The sequence below is a fragment of the Crassostrea angulata genome, chromosome 6 (assembly GCF_025612915.1).
Source record: "Crassostrea angulata isolate pt1a10 chromosome 6, ASM2561291v2, whole genome shotgun sequence".
Classification (NCBI taxonomy): domain Eukaryota; kingdom Metazoa; phylum Mollusca; class Bivalvia; order Ostreida; family Ostreidae; genus Magallana; species Magallana angulata.
In genome coordinates this window covers 50,843,289-50,858,235 of record NC_069116.1, presented here as the reverse complement: position 1 = coordinate 50,858,235, position 14,947 = coordinate 50,843,289, and the positions used below count along the sequence as shown (strand labels likewise).

Sequence of the window (14,947 nt, the reverse complement as noted above, 5' to 3'; positions counted from 1 at the left end):
TGTTTCTACATGTACTGTAATATTATTCACACAGAGAATCAGAATACTACTACTGATATCATACATATAGTCGGCCATGGTATGCATGGTATGAGTGGCTGTGAGGCACGATGTAGTTGGTTTGGGTGGATCCTAGAGTGTTTCTATGCACTGATTCTTTTGGGGCTATGTTCTGCAATAAAAATAATGCATAAATTATGTACTACATTATTTTTATGATTACTTAAGTTAAATTATCATAAATGTAATTGCTTGATTTACACCTTTTTCGAAAAGTACTTTGCATTTTGTATTGTATATTTATTTATTAATGAGTATTATGAAGTAAGTATTATGGTCGAGGTGTGATCACCTCATAATATTAAAAAATAATTCCTTATTTTTATATAATTTTACGATTGAATATCATTCGTTCCATTATTTCATTTCCTATAATTATGAAACGTTGACCCCGCTTGCGCCCCAACATTGCGTCATTAATGATATATATCGTTAAAAATTTGATTCGTAGTGTTACCCTCTCCCATTTTTATGATAATCATTAAAAATAGAAAACTTAAAAAAATATCAAAATAAAATAAAACACAAGTATGCATATGTTTCGTTGTTGAAACATGTCAAGAGACTTCCGGTCCTTCTAAATCATTTATTTGATAATCAATGGGTCCAAGATTTTACACTTCCGATTAGTAACATTTCCTCAGTTCCCACGAATTTCTTTCCACAGGCAGACACATGTTATAATAACAATAGAATATCTAAGTTTGGAAGACATGGGTTTTATTTGTTTAGATGACAGTGAGTTCTCCTTATTAATAAATATATAGCAATTGCGCATCATCTGCGCAACTGTGGCAGTGCAATCTACCACAAATTATAATAATTTTACATAATGCACAGTGGATATTTTACAGATCTGTTATTTGTATTTAAAATATGTGGAACTTGACAGTCGCATAACATAACTCATAGCTAGTGCCGAGTACATGCCCTTACATACGATAGCATTTATGGAATTTTAAATGCGTACCGCGTTTTTATGGTTACAGCGATAAACAGTGGACAGCTCAGTGTTTTACAGGGAATTATGAAGTTTACAAATGCAGTTCTGTTTCTGTTCATCCTCTGCCCACTTTCACGTGCGGCCCAGGATTACATTCCCGTGTCCGTGTGTCCCCCGGGAGCCAGGGAATGGCAGATTGAAGCAGACAGGAAAAACTGCCAAGATCCCACACCCAATTACCTGTGTGCAGCCATTGAAAACTTGCCGGGACATTTCGGATCAATCTGTACCCAAATCGGACTCTCACCGTCAGGTATAACCAATGAAAATAAAATGTTCATTGATGTACATGTATAAAATAAGTTTGCTTGCTGAAATAATACTATTAAACATATTGAAAGTTTTAACCTAGTTTTCAGATTGGCCTGTGGGACATTCTTTCATATATGGTAGGCCAGAAATGTCACTTTTAGAGGACAGCGAGTTCAACTTTCGTTTTGATAAATAACATACCTCATATCAGCTCTCAAAACAAGTGAACAAGTTAATATTGATCTCTTTGGTGTAGACTTTTATACGTTTATCATGAATTTGAGCGCCTTTGAAAGAGGAAATGGTAGATGAACTACATGTATGAGCGGCAGTCTCAGTCAAATAAAATATCTGAGTTTTTGTTAATCGTGAACTGTGAAAACTGTATCTTGTGCAAAGTTTTTGACTTTTCCCATGCGCGGATCTAGAGGGGGGTCGGGGGGGTCCCGACCCCCCCTGGAAAATGAAAATTTATTAAATTTACATAGTAAAATTATCGCGAACACAACTATCCTTCAGACCCCCCCTGGAAAAATTTTCTGGATCCGCGCATGTTTCCTCTAATATATTTTACCGATGGTGAACAAATCCATATGATTTTTACTTCAAAATCAATGAATATTGGTGTTTTTTTTTAATGGAAACTTGATTTGTTCACTTAATAATATCCAACAATATTAAATACACCGTTAATTTTTTTACTGAAAAACTTTTGCTCTGTTATGTTGATAAGTGGTTTAATTTTTAAAGTGAATCTCAATTTTTCATTTTAAGATAATATTTTTAGGAATGTGTGCTGTTTTGAATAGCCAGACACACAATTTGGATTCTGTGCCCTGTAAAGCCAAAGAAGGATGTCCAGACAAGCCATATAGTCCAAGGGAACTGTACAAATGTAAGTGTCCACAGGAATAGTATACTAGTATCACATAGTTGGAGATAAAAATCTTGCTGACATCTACAAATTGTCTTAATGTTTGACTGCTGTTGATTTAACACTATTAAAGCTATATAATATTTATATTTCAGTCGTAAAACATATCAATATTTATACACACTGCGATAAACTTTTATTAGCATGATTAATTTTGTATAGTATACATCTACGTACTATGCCATAAAATTTATGAACATACAATTGTTTTCACCCATAAAACCCCCCGACTACTCTCAGCTTGAACTAGCGTGATTAAATAGATTATCGGATACATATGTATGAATCCGACGCTTTAAAGGAACGTATGGTTATGACCAAGACTGAATGATTTCTAATCCTGCAAATCATCGACAATTGCAGTCTGATTAAAATCAAATCTTCCACTAGTTCCTTTTATTTTGATAAAGGAGCTAGTGGAAGGTTTGATTTTTATCAGACTGTAACAATTACCGTCATTATAAATAATAAAAAAAGGGGGGGGGGTCGACATTTTTTTTGGTATAAATAGTCGTATTAATATTTCATCAGCTCTTGCACAATATTACATGATTTTACACTTTTCTTGAAATCCTTTATACATATGTAATAGCAATCATAGTTGCTAAGAAAAGTGCACCACAACAACAGGACATCGAGTTCATGGCAGACATGACTGCAATTACAATATGTAGTTAAGTTGATTTTAAGACAACGTTAATGTTGTACCAGAGTTAAAACACTATTAATTTGTCCTTAAATAGTGGTTTTTGACATAGAAACGTTACAGGAACCGGCTTGTATAAAACTTTGAAATTTCCCAAGATGTTTTTTGTCTTCAAAAAATCTTGTGAGCATGCCTTCTAGTTACATGTTTGTCTGATGATACTTTTATTTTACTTTAAACGCGCCTTACATTTTTTTTTTTTTTATAATCGCAGGGCCAATTTGTTTTGGAAATTTCTATGGAAGTGAAAGGTAATTCAGCATTTTACTATGCTACATATATATTTACACGTGGGGAATAAATCTATACGTGACTGCATGCATATATACACATTAGTTACTTTGTTTTGTTTTATGATATGTAGATCGACAATTGGTAAGATATTTTTATAATAATATAAGTATAATTAAAATCATTTTGTGATTAATTTTGGCTTGCATTTTCTTTCAATTCCATAAATCATATCACAAATATTCCCATCAACACGTACGAATTTCTCTTTTATCATAAGGACAACACATATAAACCTGTGTTGCATTGTTCATTAGAAGACACAATACAGAGTTGATGCGTTTACAAATTGTTAAAATTTTTGCGTTCTGTTTGTGTGTGTAGGACACATACTGACAAAAAATTGATAAGAAACAAGTTCTGGCAAATTACAAGCTCTTGTACACTGCACAAACTCACAGAACTATTGCCATGGAAAGCACGAAGAGTTGCGCTTTGTTACTTAAAAAATGCACTTGTACCAAATATAAAGTTCGTCAACTTGTAGAATAGTTTTCATCTTCCTCCGTCTTATTTTATCATGCTTCAGAGTTCAGAATAAAAATATAGACATTACAAATAACAATCGCAACTTCTCGGGCCTTTCCGGCAAGCTCGGAAAAACACCTCGAATGTGTTACCTAGGCGTCCATGACAATCCCCTTTTTATAAAACTTGATATAAATACAACATATTTTACAATCTGTTGAGATGTGAGCTAAACTTTATTAAAGTAAACGATATACACTAAAATATAACACAGAAGCGACATACAAGACTGTCTAGCCGATACTTCTTTTAATGGGAAGCGACTCCATTTTGTATAAAATTCTAACATCCGGTGATGTTAATACATTCGAGGTGTTTTTCCGAGCTTGCCGGAAAGGCCCGAGAAGTTGCGATTGTACAAATAAGAGTTATTAAGGAGGCTGGATGGCCACCAAATTAACCACCAGATCTACCTCAAATTTTAAGTTAGGATCTGTTTAGCTATAAACTATCATTTAAAAAAAGAAAAGTTCCATTTATTATAGCTTTTAATTTTGAGTGCATTACTATATCTTTATATAGAGCTCTTCTTTTCAAGGAGATCATTAAGGATTAAAAATTGCCACGACTATCTAGCCGTATTAATAAAGCAATCAGTAATTCAATTTACACAGATTGTTGTTAATTTATGAATACATGTAAACTATCAAAGTTTCGATAAAAAGCATGGAAAAATTTTCTTTCAGAAGAAATACAGGATTATATTTTCACACTGTTAAAGATTAATTAATTTTTTTTTGTTTTTTTAGAAAGGTCAATAATGTATTGTCTAATATTGATATATAATTTTTGTTATATTTAAATAAATGTAAAGCATTATATAACACATTGTCAAATTGTTTATGAAGGACGAAGTGAATATTTTATGCTACATATGTAATTGAGTATGATTATTTGTACAACTTAAAAAGAACATTGTTGCTACAATGAACATGTTCTAATGATGTGACGGTAATAAAATATTTTTACATGTAGCCTACATGTTGATATGTAATGGCAGTTTTATCTCTTTTCATCTAGCCATCATATTACTATGTACTTTTATGTTTCTATGTGCCTAAAACTAAGATACGATGGCATATAATATCTTAAAATAAATAACTCAATAAACTTAACCAAGTGGGAATTTATATGTAGCGTGTATAATAGCATCGCTCAATAATCTATCAATTTCAGAACTACATCATCCCCGAAAACAACAGAAGGGCATGAACATGTAAACATAACGGCAATGCTGTAAGTATTATCATTTTAGTAAAGTTCATCAAATATATTGACGTACAATATGTTATATTTTATTATCATTATAATAACTATAATAATATCTCTCTCTTTCTCTCTCTAACATTATATATATATATAGTAACGTCTTGCATCAATGAAAACACGTTCAATTTTATGCATTGCATCTGATAAAAAAACATCTTGTGTTCAGTGAACCAGTGGCAGAGTCTGGGGATCCTGGGCTGTTAGCTGGTATCATTACAGTGATAGCTCTCGTCCTCATTGGCTCACTGGTGATTGTTTACATCCTGGATAAGCGGTTCAAATGGGGACTCGGGGATTCATTACGAACACGTACAAGAGGTTGGTTACAGCAACGTCATTTAACGGTGGAGATAAATAGCATCGATCTCTTTGTATTTCAAGCGCTTCATTAAGTTGGTAAAATTTGTTAGCCAGAATTTTTTTTTAAAAGTTACCCTTTGTGCGTCAAAATGTACACGAACCAATGCTTTTTTCACTGAATTCATCTTTTGTACAAATGCAATGACAATATTTAGCTGTATAATATTAGGCAATGAACCAGGTCTATACGAAATAGTTATACATGTATACTTAAATTTAACACTTCAATCAAAATGTCATAAAAACAATAAATATTAAACTTGCTATCTTTTTCAACTTCGGATATTTTGCCTGTTTTTGCTCCTAGCGCCGTAGCGGGAACATTTCACGCTTTTACAGTCTGTTAGTTGCAACTATGTGTAATTTTACTTGCAGTAATTGTGTGGATGAGTGTGTTGTTCATATATTTATAACAAATATATTTATTTCTTTTTAAAAAGAAGTCTACAATGGCATGAACGAACGAATCAGAAGTTTTAGAAACGACAGAAGTGATCGTGGTTCAGGTAAATGTAACGTTCTCTTTCCTTTTAGATCAGACTGTTATACATGGTGTTAAAATAATCCAACCTTTGTTACAACGCACTTTGAAAAATTACACAGTTTGAAAATTTTTTTCAAAGTGCGTTAATTTTGGGACCAAGTCAACGCACTTTGAATTTTTTTTTTTCAAAGTGCGTTGATATCGTCGATATTAACGCAATTTGAAAAAAAAATGTTCATGTTGTAGTGAAAATAGTTGATAGTTTTATATACAATAATTGATTGTTTTAACCGTGTTTAGCTAAATGTGATATATTTAAGGTCAGACGACACGTTCCTCAATTTTAGATAACTTTTCCCAGGAATTTGTTAATGGTTTACTACTACTTTGACAAGCTTTCTTGCAAAAAATTAGGATACCTTCCCAGGCATTTCTGCAAAATACTAGAGTATGCAATATCCTATATAATTTTCTTAAAATTACACTTGAATTGCTGATATAAAAATCAAAGTACTGACGTACTGACGTGAGTTGATTTTATCGATTTTTATTTATTTTAAAATCAACCATATCTTACTTTGTTTGGCAAGTAGTTTATAATATGTCTTTGAATTACGCACATTTTTATAATATGAATTCTCGGACTGAAACTTTATTGAACTCTGGCGTATGAATACATACGACGGCAAAAAATATCTAAATTGTTCGTACTATTTAACATCTGACTATTTTCATAAGTAAGTTTCTTAATTATCAAAGCTTCAAGATACATAACATCGAATTTATCGATTATTTTCAAGAACTAAATCTTGTCAGCGGTGATGATTTGTGCTTAGGTCCAAACACTGTTTCACTTTCGGTTTGCCAGAGTAACTGCATAGGAGAGTTGATTAAAATCAACTCCCAATAAATACATCTACAGCACAGCGAAATTCACTATATTAGAACAAAATCTCCGCCGGGGCGGGCCTTTGAACTCACGACCTCTAGAACCTTTACCCTTTTGGCAGTGAGCGGCCACGGTTCTAACCACTCGACCATCTAGACATATAACCAAATCCAAGTAAATTTTGATAATTTTTAGAGTAATTATAAAATTAATATTTTTTATTGGAACTCTTTATTACGAGGAGATACAAAAAAGATTTTTAAGGAACGTGTCGTCTGACCTTAGAGAAGAACTCATTGCATTCTCAGCTAACTTAATAAACAGTTTCTAGATGAGATTTTTTTTTCTCATAAGACAATATCAACAATTTACACAGAAAAAAAAATCGGGAGGTTTGAATTATCCAAATACGACATAAACTTCGTCGCTTAGCAATTGCATTTTCTTTTTTTTTTTTTTTTTTTTGAATATTCAGCAAATTTACCTCTTTATCTGGTATATCGGGCTATGCCCGAACAAATATGATTTATATATAAATGAATAATGGAGATCGTTGTATAATATATTTCAACTGGCTTATTGCAAATATGATGTGAAAAAGGATACCTTAGTTCTGTTTATCAGAAACAATATGATCTTTTGGAAGATCAGTGCGAGAAAATTAACCTACATCCTAATGCTTGTTTTTAAGTTTATAATAATTCAATGTTCGTTAATGTTAATACATGTATTCTTTTATTGAAGTGATTAATTGATTAGAATACGAAAAGAGGGTTACTGTTGAAACATATAGAATCTTTAACGTACCAATGGAGAAATTATTGTTCGGCCAGCTTGTTTTTTCAATAACACTGCATGACAATTGTACTTATACAGAACATATTTCTTTTTCCGATCTTAAATGTTTACCCAAAGTTTCTGAAGATCATATGTAGAGGACCTTCTTCTTGTAATCAGTTAAATGGTGCACTAGTATTTGACCTGTATCTTTGGTTAACCCCTACCCCCACCCCATCCCCGTTCTCAATATGGTAAATTAGATTAACGTGCGTTAACAAATCATCATACTATCAACAAATTAGAAATTCAGTTCCAGAATTTGTGATATAGAAATATTTTTTCAAAGTGCGTAAATATTGTCGATACTAAAAAATGTTGATGTACCTTCATAACGCACTTTGAAATTTTTTTCAAAGTGGGTTAACATGGTCCAAAATTAATGCACTTTGAAAAAAATTTTCAAAGTGCGTAATTTTTTTCAAAGTGCGTTGCCACAAACCTACCTTAGGTATTCATAACTTGAGGTTTTTGGTTGTCAGTGGGTGTGCAAAATCGATAAGCTTTTTAGTTTAATGCATGAAAATAATTAAAAAGATAAAAGTTCAGAGGTTATGGACTTTTATGTTTTTTTTAAATGATAAAGGTTAGATGGCTCAGAAATACTGGTACATGCACAGGACAGACATGTGTACTATACACGTACTTAATTTAGCAGATATCATGTTTTTGCAGTATTTCTTGGCCTCATATCAAAGAAAGAATTATTATCTAATTCAAATAGATAATGTGAAACCAAAATTCGAACCCTAATTAAAAAAAAATACTTGTATCGATTCAGAAAGGGAACACCACATAAAATGTTCTCTTCGCAAATATATGATTGTGCACGGTGTCCTTCGCTGTTCAAACTGTCAAACTCATATCTATAATGATACCTGTATGTTCAACTCAATATCAAAGTGTTTTTTATAAACGTTAGCGAATAATACTAATTACACCTATAACGGCAAAGCATGCAAATGCAAACATGATGCTTTAATCACTGTAAGTTTTTTTTCCTCTTCTACTTAATTAATATCTACTTGACCAACCATTTTGTGATTAAAGAGGTAGCAAATAAAAGTATATCTAGCAATATGCAGTGGGTCCGTTTAATGTTTGCTTTTGATGTACAGCATTAATGTATGAAACAAGAAGTAAATGTGTACATGTCAGTATTTGCGGCTAAATTAATAAGCAATGCTTAATTATATTTCAGTTGGAAAGAAAGACGATAACGAAGATAGTGCTCTAATGAATGTAACAACAGGTAATTGGTTAACTTATTTTGTATTATTTGATTTTCATTTCCAATTAGATAAATTATATATGTATATTATCATTAATACATAACAAAACGAATTGTTGTCCTTAGTCATTCTCTGAACGTCAGTCTTTTTTAACTGTCTATATGGTTGTAAGATTAAAATAGCATCCAGGACGAGACACATTTTGGCGAATCACAATCTAGACAGTGCTTGAAGTCAGTAAACATCAGAATTCCCAGCTCATTTGCTCATTGAACTAACAATGATGAATAGAAAAGTGTTATGAGTTGAGCAACGGGAAATTAGCCCAATAGGCAATACTTTTGCGAGAGTTTAAGCTTCAAATGATGTTTAAATAGTATTTCATTTTTATCATTATGGCTTAAACAATATTTTCAATGACTTTTGCAAGGCACAATTATTCATGTAAAAAAAATTCATACAGAAGTAGTTCCAATTCCAATACTAATGCATGTAACTTGTCTTTAATAGACAGACAGACTCCTGTGGTATGCCCCATACACAAATCTATTGTTGTTTGCCTCATAGTTATTATCAGTAGCAGTTTAAAATGTTATAAGAAATTGTTTAACTACCTAGGTTAATAATGTTTTATGGAACATAACTCGGTGTATGAACACTGGGTGAAAATAGATGTTTAGAGAAGTAGCTTTGTAAGAGATACCTGAATTATTGGTCTTTGTCTTTTATCTTAAACATCCGCCATTAGAGATGATAATACAGCAGTTTCTATGAAATAAGTGGACAAAGAACGAACGAAATTTACGGTTTTAATTTTGGAAATTTAATATTTTAATGACATAAAAGTCAGTTTTATGTGAAACTTTTATGAATTATATCATAGACATTAGTCATTTCAAAAGAAAGTTAAGGGAACTTTTGTGGTTTTAAACAAACTTAAATTATCACAATTGTATCTTAACAAGACTCAAAAAATTATGCAGGAACCAGAACTATTTCTCTCTCAAAAAAAAATATGATGTGTGTAATAATTGATGTTTTTAGGATTTAAGATTCAAATCAACAGTGTAACCTCATTTTATGCAGATTTTGATTATCATTTAGGTACAGATGGAGGTTCTGCATTTGAGGCTAATGGTAAGGGTTCATGTGATTGTTTTGATCTTTTGTTTATTAAAATTTCCTGATTGCATTGCTATTTGTTTCATTCATTACATAAATACATGTAGTTTGTTTTGGTGAATAACAATATTACATCTTGTGAAAATTGAACTTCACTGATTGACAATTCTTTAGTACTAGGATTTGGGGTATGGCTTTACATTGATGGATATATCATTTTCCTGATCTTAACGTACTTTTAGCCCATGTATGATCCCTGAACTAACTTAAATGGGATACTAGACAGCTTACATTGATAAAATCTTTTCCCTGTTGATTGCATTTATTTAGTATAGTTATGAGTATATCGATGATAATTCTTTTGAAGAAATAAATGACAAGTAAAACAATAACTATTTTGTAATACAAAATGTTTGCGTTTTGAAAAAGTTATAAAAGTTTAAAAATATTTTTGAACGACATTTATTCCTTCACATGTACGATGGAAATTGTACAGGAATCCATTGAATGAATGTGGAGTAGAGATGGCGTATTATCTCCTTGTTAGTTTTGGAAAAGTAATTCATATAAGTCATTTTGTAATTGCATTACTTCCTAAAATATAGACCAAATAATGTATATAAATACTATATTTTTTTATCTTTGACATTGTGTGTTTTTAATCCTTTATCTAAACCTATGTCTGGAATATCAGAGCCGACGTTTTTTTTTCTTTTCTGCAGAATTCTGATTTTATGTAACTGATTTTTTTGCTTCATAAAAGATAAAAAGATCTTTTTCAGATTTTGATAATACATGTACTTAGAAAAAAAAGAAACAAGTCATTTTAAAATTAATCATTTTTAATGACATACATAGTTGTTTAAAATACAATTTTCAAAAGAATTTTTTTTATATCCGAGTTTTGGTTGTTTTAGATACCTACATGGAACCCTTTCACAGAGTTCAAGTACTGAATGGTAAGGATTTATTCTTTTACTTTTAAGAAATTTAGATATTAAAAGAACCAAATTTTCTATCAAAATAAAACTGCTACGCGCATAAAGTTTTTTTAATTTTTAATTTACACAAAAGAGCCAAAAATGTTAAGATTAAAAATAAGTTTTTATTCCCCTCCTCCTCTACCATTCATAAAAAACCCCGCTATTGGCTAGTTGTTGTAGCAAATCTTTATTAATGATACTGATCTTTTATGAGCACGAAGACAACAGTCATTTGCTAAACCCTTTTCAAGGAAAATATTTCAATATGAGAGGAAAAAATGTTATATAAAGAAACCGTGGTAATCATTGATTGATTGATTGATTGATTGAAAACAAAACCATGCCCCTGACCATAGATCATTGATATTGAAAGTCACAAAATCAAACTATTTATTAGATGTAAAACACAATTTTCATTATATTAAACCCTCATACTAAATTAATAAAATGTTGCTACTGTTTTCAGAACAATTCTCATGGAACAATAAGGATGTGGTCTGGAAATTGACGGCTTTAAGATACTACCTTATGGTAACTTTAAAGCACTACATTGGAATTGATGAACTTAAAGATGTCACAGTTTTATTCAAAACATCTCTTCTCCAACATTTTAAAGAATCAATATTAAAAGAATTATACGATATAAACTCTTGGGATGACTACGCAAAACTGGATATATCCCTCGTGTACAACCTCCTTCGTAATGTTTGCAAACATATACCTTCACCTACTCGAGGCTGGGGGTATGACCCTCCTTCTGATGATGTGAATCTTGGTGCTGATATTGAAAGAATCCGTTCAATATGGAATAGATACTGTGATTCAGAGACTGAATTTATGCACTTAGACGACATATTTGTTAGAATGTTTGATAGATTTGGAAGAATATCTGAAGATGTTGAAGTACAAGACTCTGGTAGTGAAAAAATAATGAGTAAGTGTATTGTATTTATAATTTCCATATTCACGTATCTTTTGTACTAACACGTATTGTCAAGTAAACAGACATTTCATAATGTGAACTTATTTCTGTCTCTTTACAGGTGTTGAGCTAAAACCTGAATGTTCTGTAAATGACAGGGTTGTTGTAACAAAGGCCATAAAACTTGTTCTAAGCAGTCTTAAGAAAGAAACCTTTGTAATAGTTAAAGGAGCTATAGGGTCAGGAAAAACAACTTGTTTGAAATACGTTGATGAACACTACAGAGGAAATCAATGGGAGGTGAAGTGGAAGGAAGAGATTATAACCTCGAGCGACCTTTATGTGCAAGAAAACAAAAAACTTCTTTTATGTTGTGATAACCTCTTTGGTGCGTATAATAGAGGCCAGTTTGCTTCAACCTCTGAAATCATAAAAGCTTTGGAAAATCTAGAAAAGGGAGATTATGGGGAATTGAAAGTTGTCTTAGCTATACATGATCATGTATATGACGAGTTACAGAAATGTCCAAATGTCAAAGCTCTGCAAAACAAGCGTGTTGTCGTTGACTTCAACGAATTCTCAGATGCAGAAATGTTGCTGATCTTTAATGACCAAAGGAAACAAGGGCATTGTACAAGAGACCGAAGATGTCCGTTTAGAAATGTTGACTTTCGATCTATTCAGGACACTCTCAAAGTGAATTCAGGACAAATAGGGGACCCGCTTCTTACCTTGTTATATTCCAACTTACATGATTTATTTAACAAAAAAGAAGCAACGCAAAATATAGTGAGGGAACTGTGTATTATATATCAGAATATGTCAGAAGAAAGCCCTGAACTTTTTCACATATTATTTTATATAATGATGGTGGGAATTCACAAACTTAAAAACCAATTGCCAGATTGGGCATTTGAACTTGTAGGAATCAGCAATGAAAAGGTGGAACAAAATGTCTGCCATCTGGACGCGTTTCTGGTCGGTCGCATAGACGGACAAGGATTACAAATGAAACATGATCTCTTTAATTTTGCTTTATTTAAATTCTGTGCCGATCATACGAAGTACCAATCTATTCTCCTGCAGCACTGTCAATTTCAAATGATTGAGGAGATAATGCGACCAGTTTCCTCTTCAACACAGAGCGATTTTTGTGTAGTCTTAAAGGAAGAAATGATCCCAGTTCTTGTTTCAAGGGTTGTAGGACAAAACCTGCATATGTTCATGAAAAGTCATCCACTAATGGATCGGTCTGAATTTACAGATGATTTAAGAAATAAGACTCTACCTAATGTGTGGAAAAAGATCACAAATTAATTATGTCTAAAGTTACATTTTTTCATTTTTGTTCTACTTCTTTTTTTTCTTCAAATCATTAATGTTACCTGCATCCAAACTTGTGTTTATATGATATGGTATCTTATCATTTTTTTGTTTATACGTCCCTTTATTACGAATTTTTAAAGGTAAATGTTATAAAAATGAAATAAATAAGTTAAAGTTAAAATAGGAAGTTTTGGCTGTAAATATGTTTCAATGTACAACCTTTGCATGTAACGTCAACCTTCATGGTACATGTAATTTAGCCTCCAACAAAGCATTTACTAGAATCTGAAATAAAGAGTTATCATGTTCTAATTTATTTTGCGTTATAATCATACATGTATATAATATATTGTCAAATTCATTAATTGAGAAGTCTGAAGTCTAATTTTAAAAAGAACCTCATAAATTCCTTCAATAAGAGCATTGCCACAAACCCCACAAAAGATCATCACTTGCATTTGACTACATATACTTGTAATGATTTTATAGCTGCACAAATTAATCTTAATGGAATCATTTTTGACAAATATATTAAACATAATTATGGTTTTGAATTCTGGTATTTTAGCATTATTGCTTGCATTGAGACACAATTCATTTGAACTCACATTTCTAATTTAAGAACGGATTTGCATGATATATTTACGATTGTACTTGTAAATTGTTATCTAAGCACTTGTCAGTTTACGTAATATGTATAATAACGTAAATGATGCATGATAAAGTACTTTGTTCAACATCATAATAATTTCGAATCTAAGCAACCAAACCAGACTATAAGAAGATCCTGGAGAAACAATGGGAAAAACCGATGAACACTTCTTGAGTGTGTTAAAATTAAGAGGTTTTTTTATGTATTGAAGAACGTGAATACAAAATCCTTAATAAAGTCTAAATCTACGGCATATTTAGAGAAATAGAGATACTTTGCTTAATACATGCATGTGGATGTATATATGTGTGAGATTATGTTTTTAATCATCACTTTGCATATTAAATGTAAAGTGTTAGTATGTAGAAGAAATACATGTATTACATGTAAAATGCAGAAATACTCCATTAAAACGATGTACATGTACAAATAGTAAAAATGAATATGAATTCTCTCTTTTCTGATTTGTTTTGAATTGAATGCTTCTGATTTGCATTTGTTTCCTTAGTCATGCTAAATATGCTGCATACACTTTTATAAGGCAATTGCCAAATACATGTAGTCAGAGTTTTGTTAATTAGTTACATGTAACTAAATTAAAATCAACATGACACGTGAGACTGCAAAAATCTGATTGATATCTACAGTTTGCTCATAAATTCGTTAGACACACACATTGATATAGATTCAATTGTTTGTCATTGTTGTTTAACCTTTTTACTTGAATGTTATTTTTAACTCGGCAGTCTATATATGTATAAAAAGAAATACGAGGAACGACCCTAAAATAGCTTTTCTTACAGAAGGAGTTGTTGAATGTATTACTCTTATTGAATCATTGAATTTGTCAACTGATATTCATCTTATTTGTAAATTGGTTAACATTTGAAAACGATCGTTTCAAATCATATTCATGCAGCTTAAGACTAAGAGGTTGTGACTTTGTGTCGAGGAATTTTTAATCCGAGTCAGTTGTTACTTTCTTGTTCTAAGGGAAAGGGCAGAGAAGTAACGAAATTATTTTTCGAAATTTAATGAAATCAGAGACATTTTCTTTCTTTTTTTTTTGCCAAAAAATCTGTCAGACGTGCCATGAT

At 31.5% G+C, this 14,947-nt stretch overlaps 1 protein-coding gene across 5 annotated transcripts; it reads left to right on the top strand.

The window, feature by feature from the left end:
* Nucleotides 1–802: 802 nt before the first annotated feature.
* Nucleotides 803–14,705, top strand: LOC128190242 (uncharacterized). Of its 5 annotated transcripts, none has more exons than XM_052862197.1 (11): nt 803–1,316; nt 2,103–2,210; nt 3,170–3,206; nt 4,951–5,010; nt 5,210–5,361; nt 5,844–5,909; nt 8,815–8,865; nt 9,950–9,982; nt 10,885–10,926; nt 11,417–11,884; nt 11,994–14,705. In XM_052862197.1, exons 1-11 carry the CDS (start codon nt 1,040–1,042, stop codon nt 13,187–13,189), a joined length of 2,490 nt encoding a protein of 829 aa, XP_052718157.1. In that variant the 5' UTR covers nt 803–1,039; the 3' UTR covers nt 13,190–14,705. The 5 variants fall into 5 exon arrangements, with proteins under 5 accessions (XP_052718157.1, XP_052718156.1, XP_052718158.1 ...); XM_052862196.1 differs by having other exon boundaries at nt 4,945–5,010; XM_052862198.1 differs by lacking the exon at nt 9,950–9,982 and having other exon boundaries at nt 4,945–5,010.
* Nucleotides 14,706–14,947: the final 242 nt, after the last annotated feature.

What these genes read in the sequence shown, in the direction of transcription:
- LOC128190242 (XM_052862196.1), top strand. Translation starts at nt 1,040, where the DNA reads ATGGTTACAGCGATAAACAGTGGACAGCTCAGTGTTTTACAGGGAATT. An exon ending in GTAAACATAACGGCAATGCT is followed by an intron (nt 5,011 to 5,209) that starts GTAAGTATTATC and finishes TCTTGTGTTCAG; the next exon opens with TGAACCAGTGGCAGAGTCTG. An exon ending in TGGTAGTGAAAAAATAATGA is followed by an intron (nt 11,885 to 11,993) that starts GTAAGTGTATTG and finishes GTCTCTTTACAG; the next exon opens with GTGTTGAGCTAAAACCTGAA.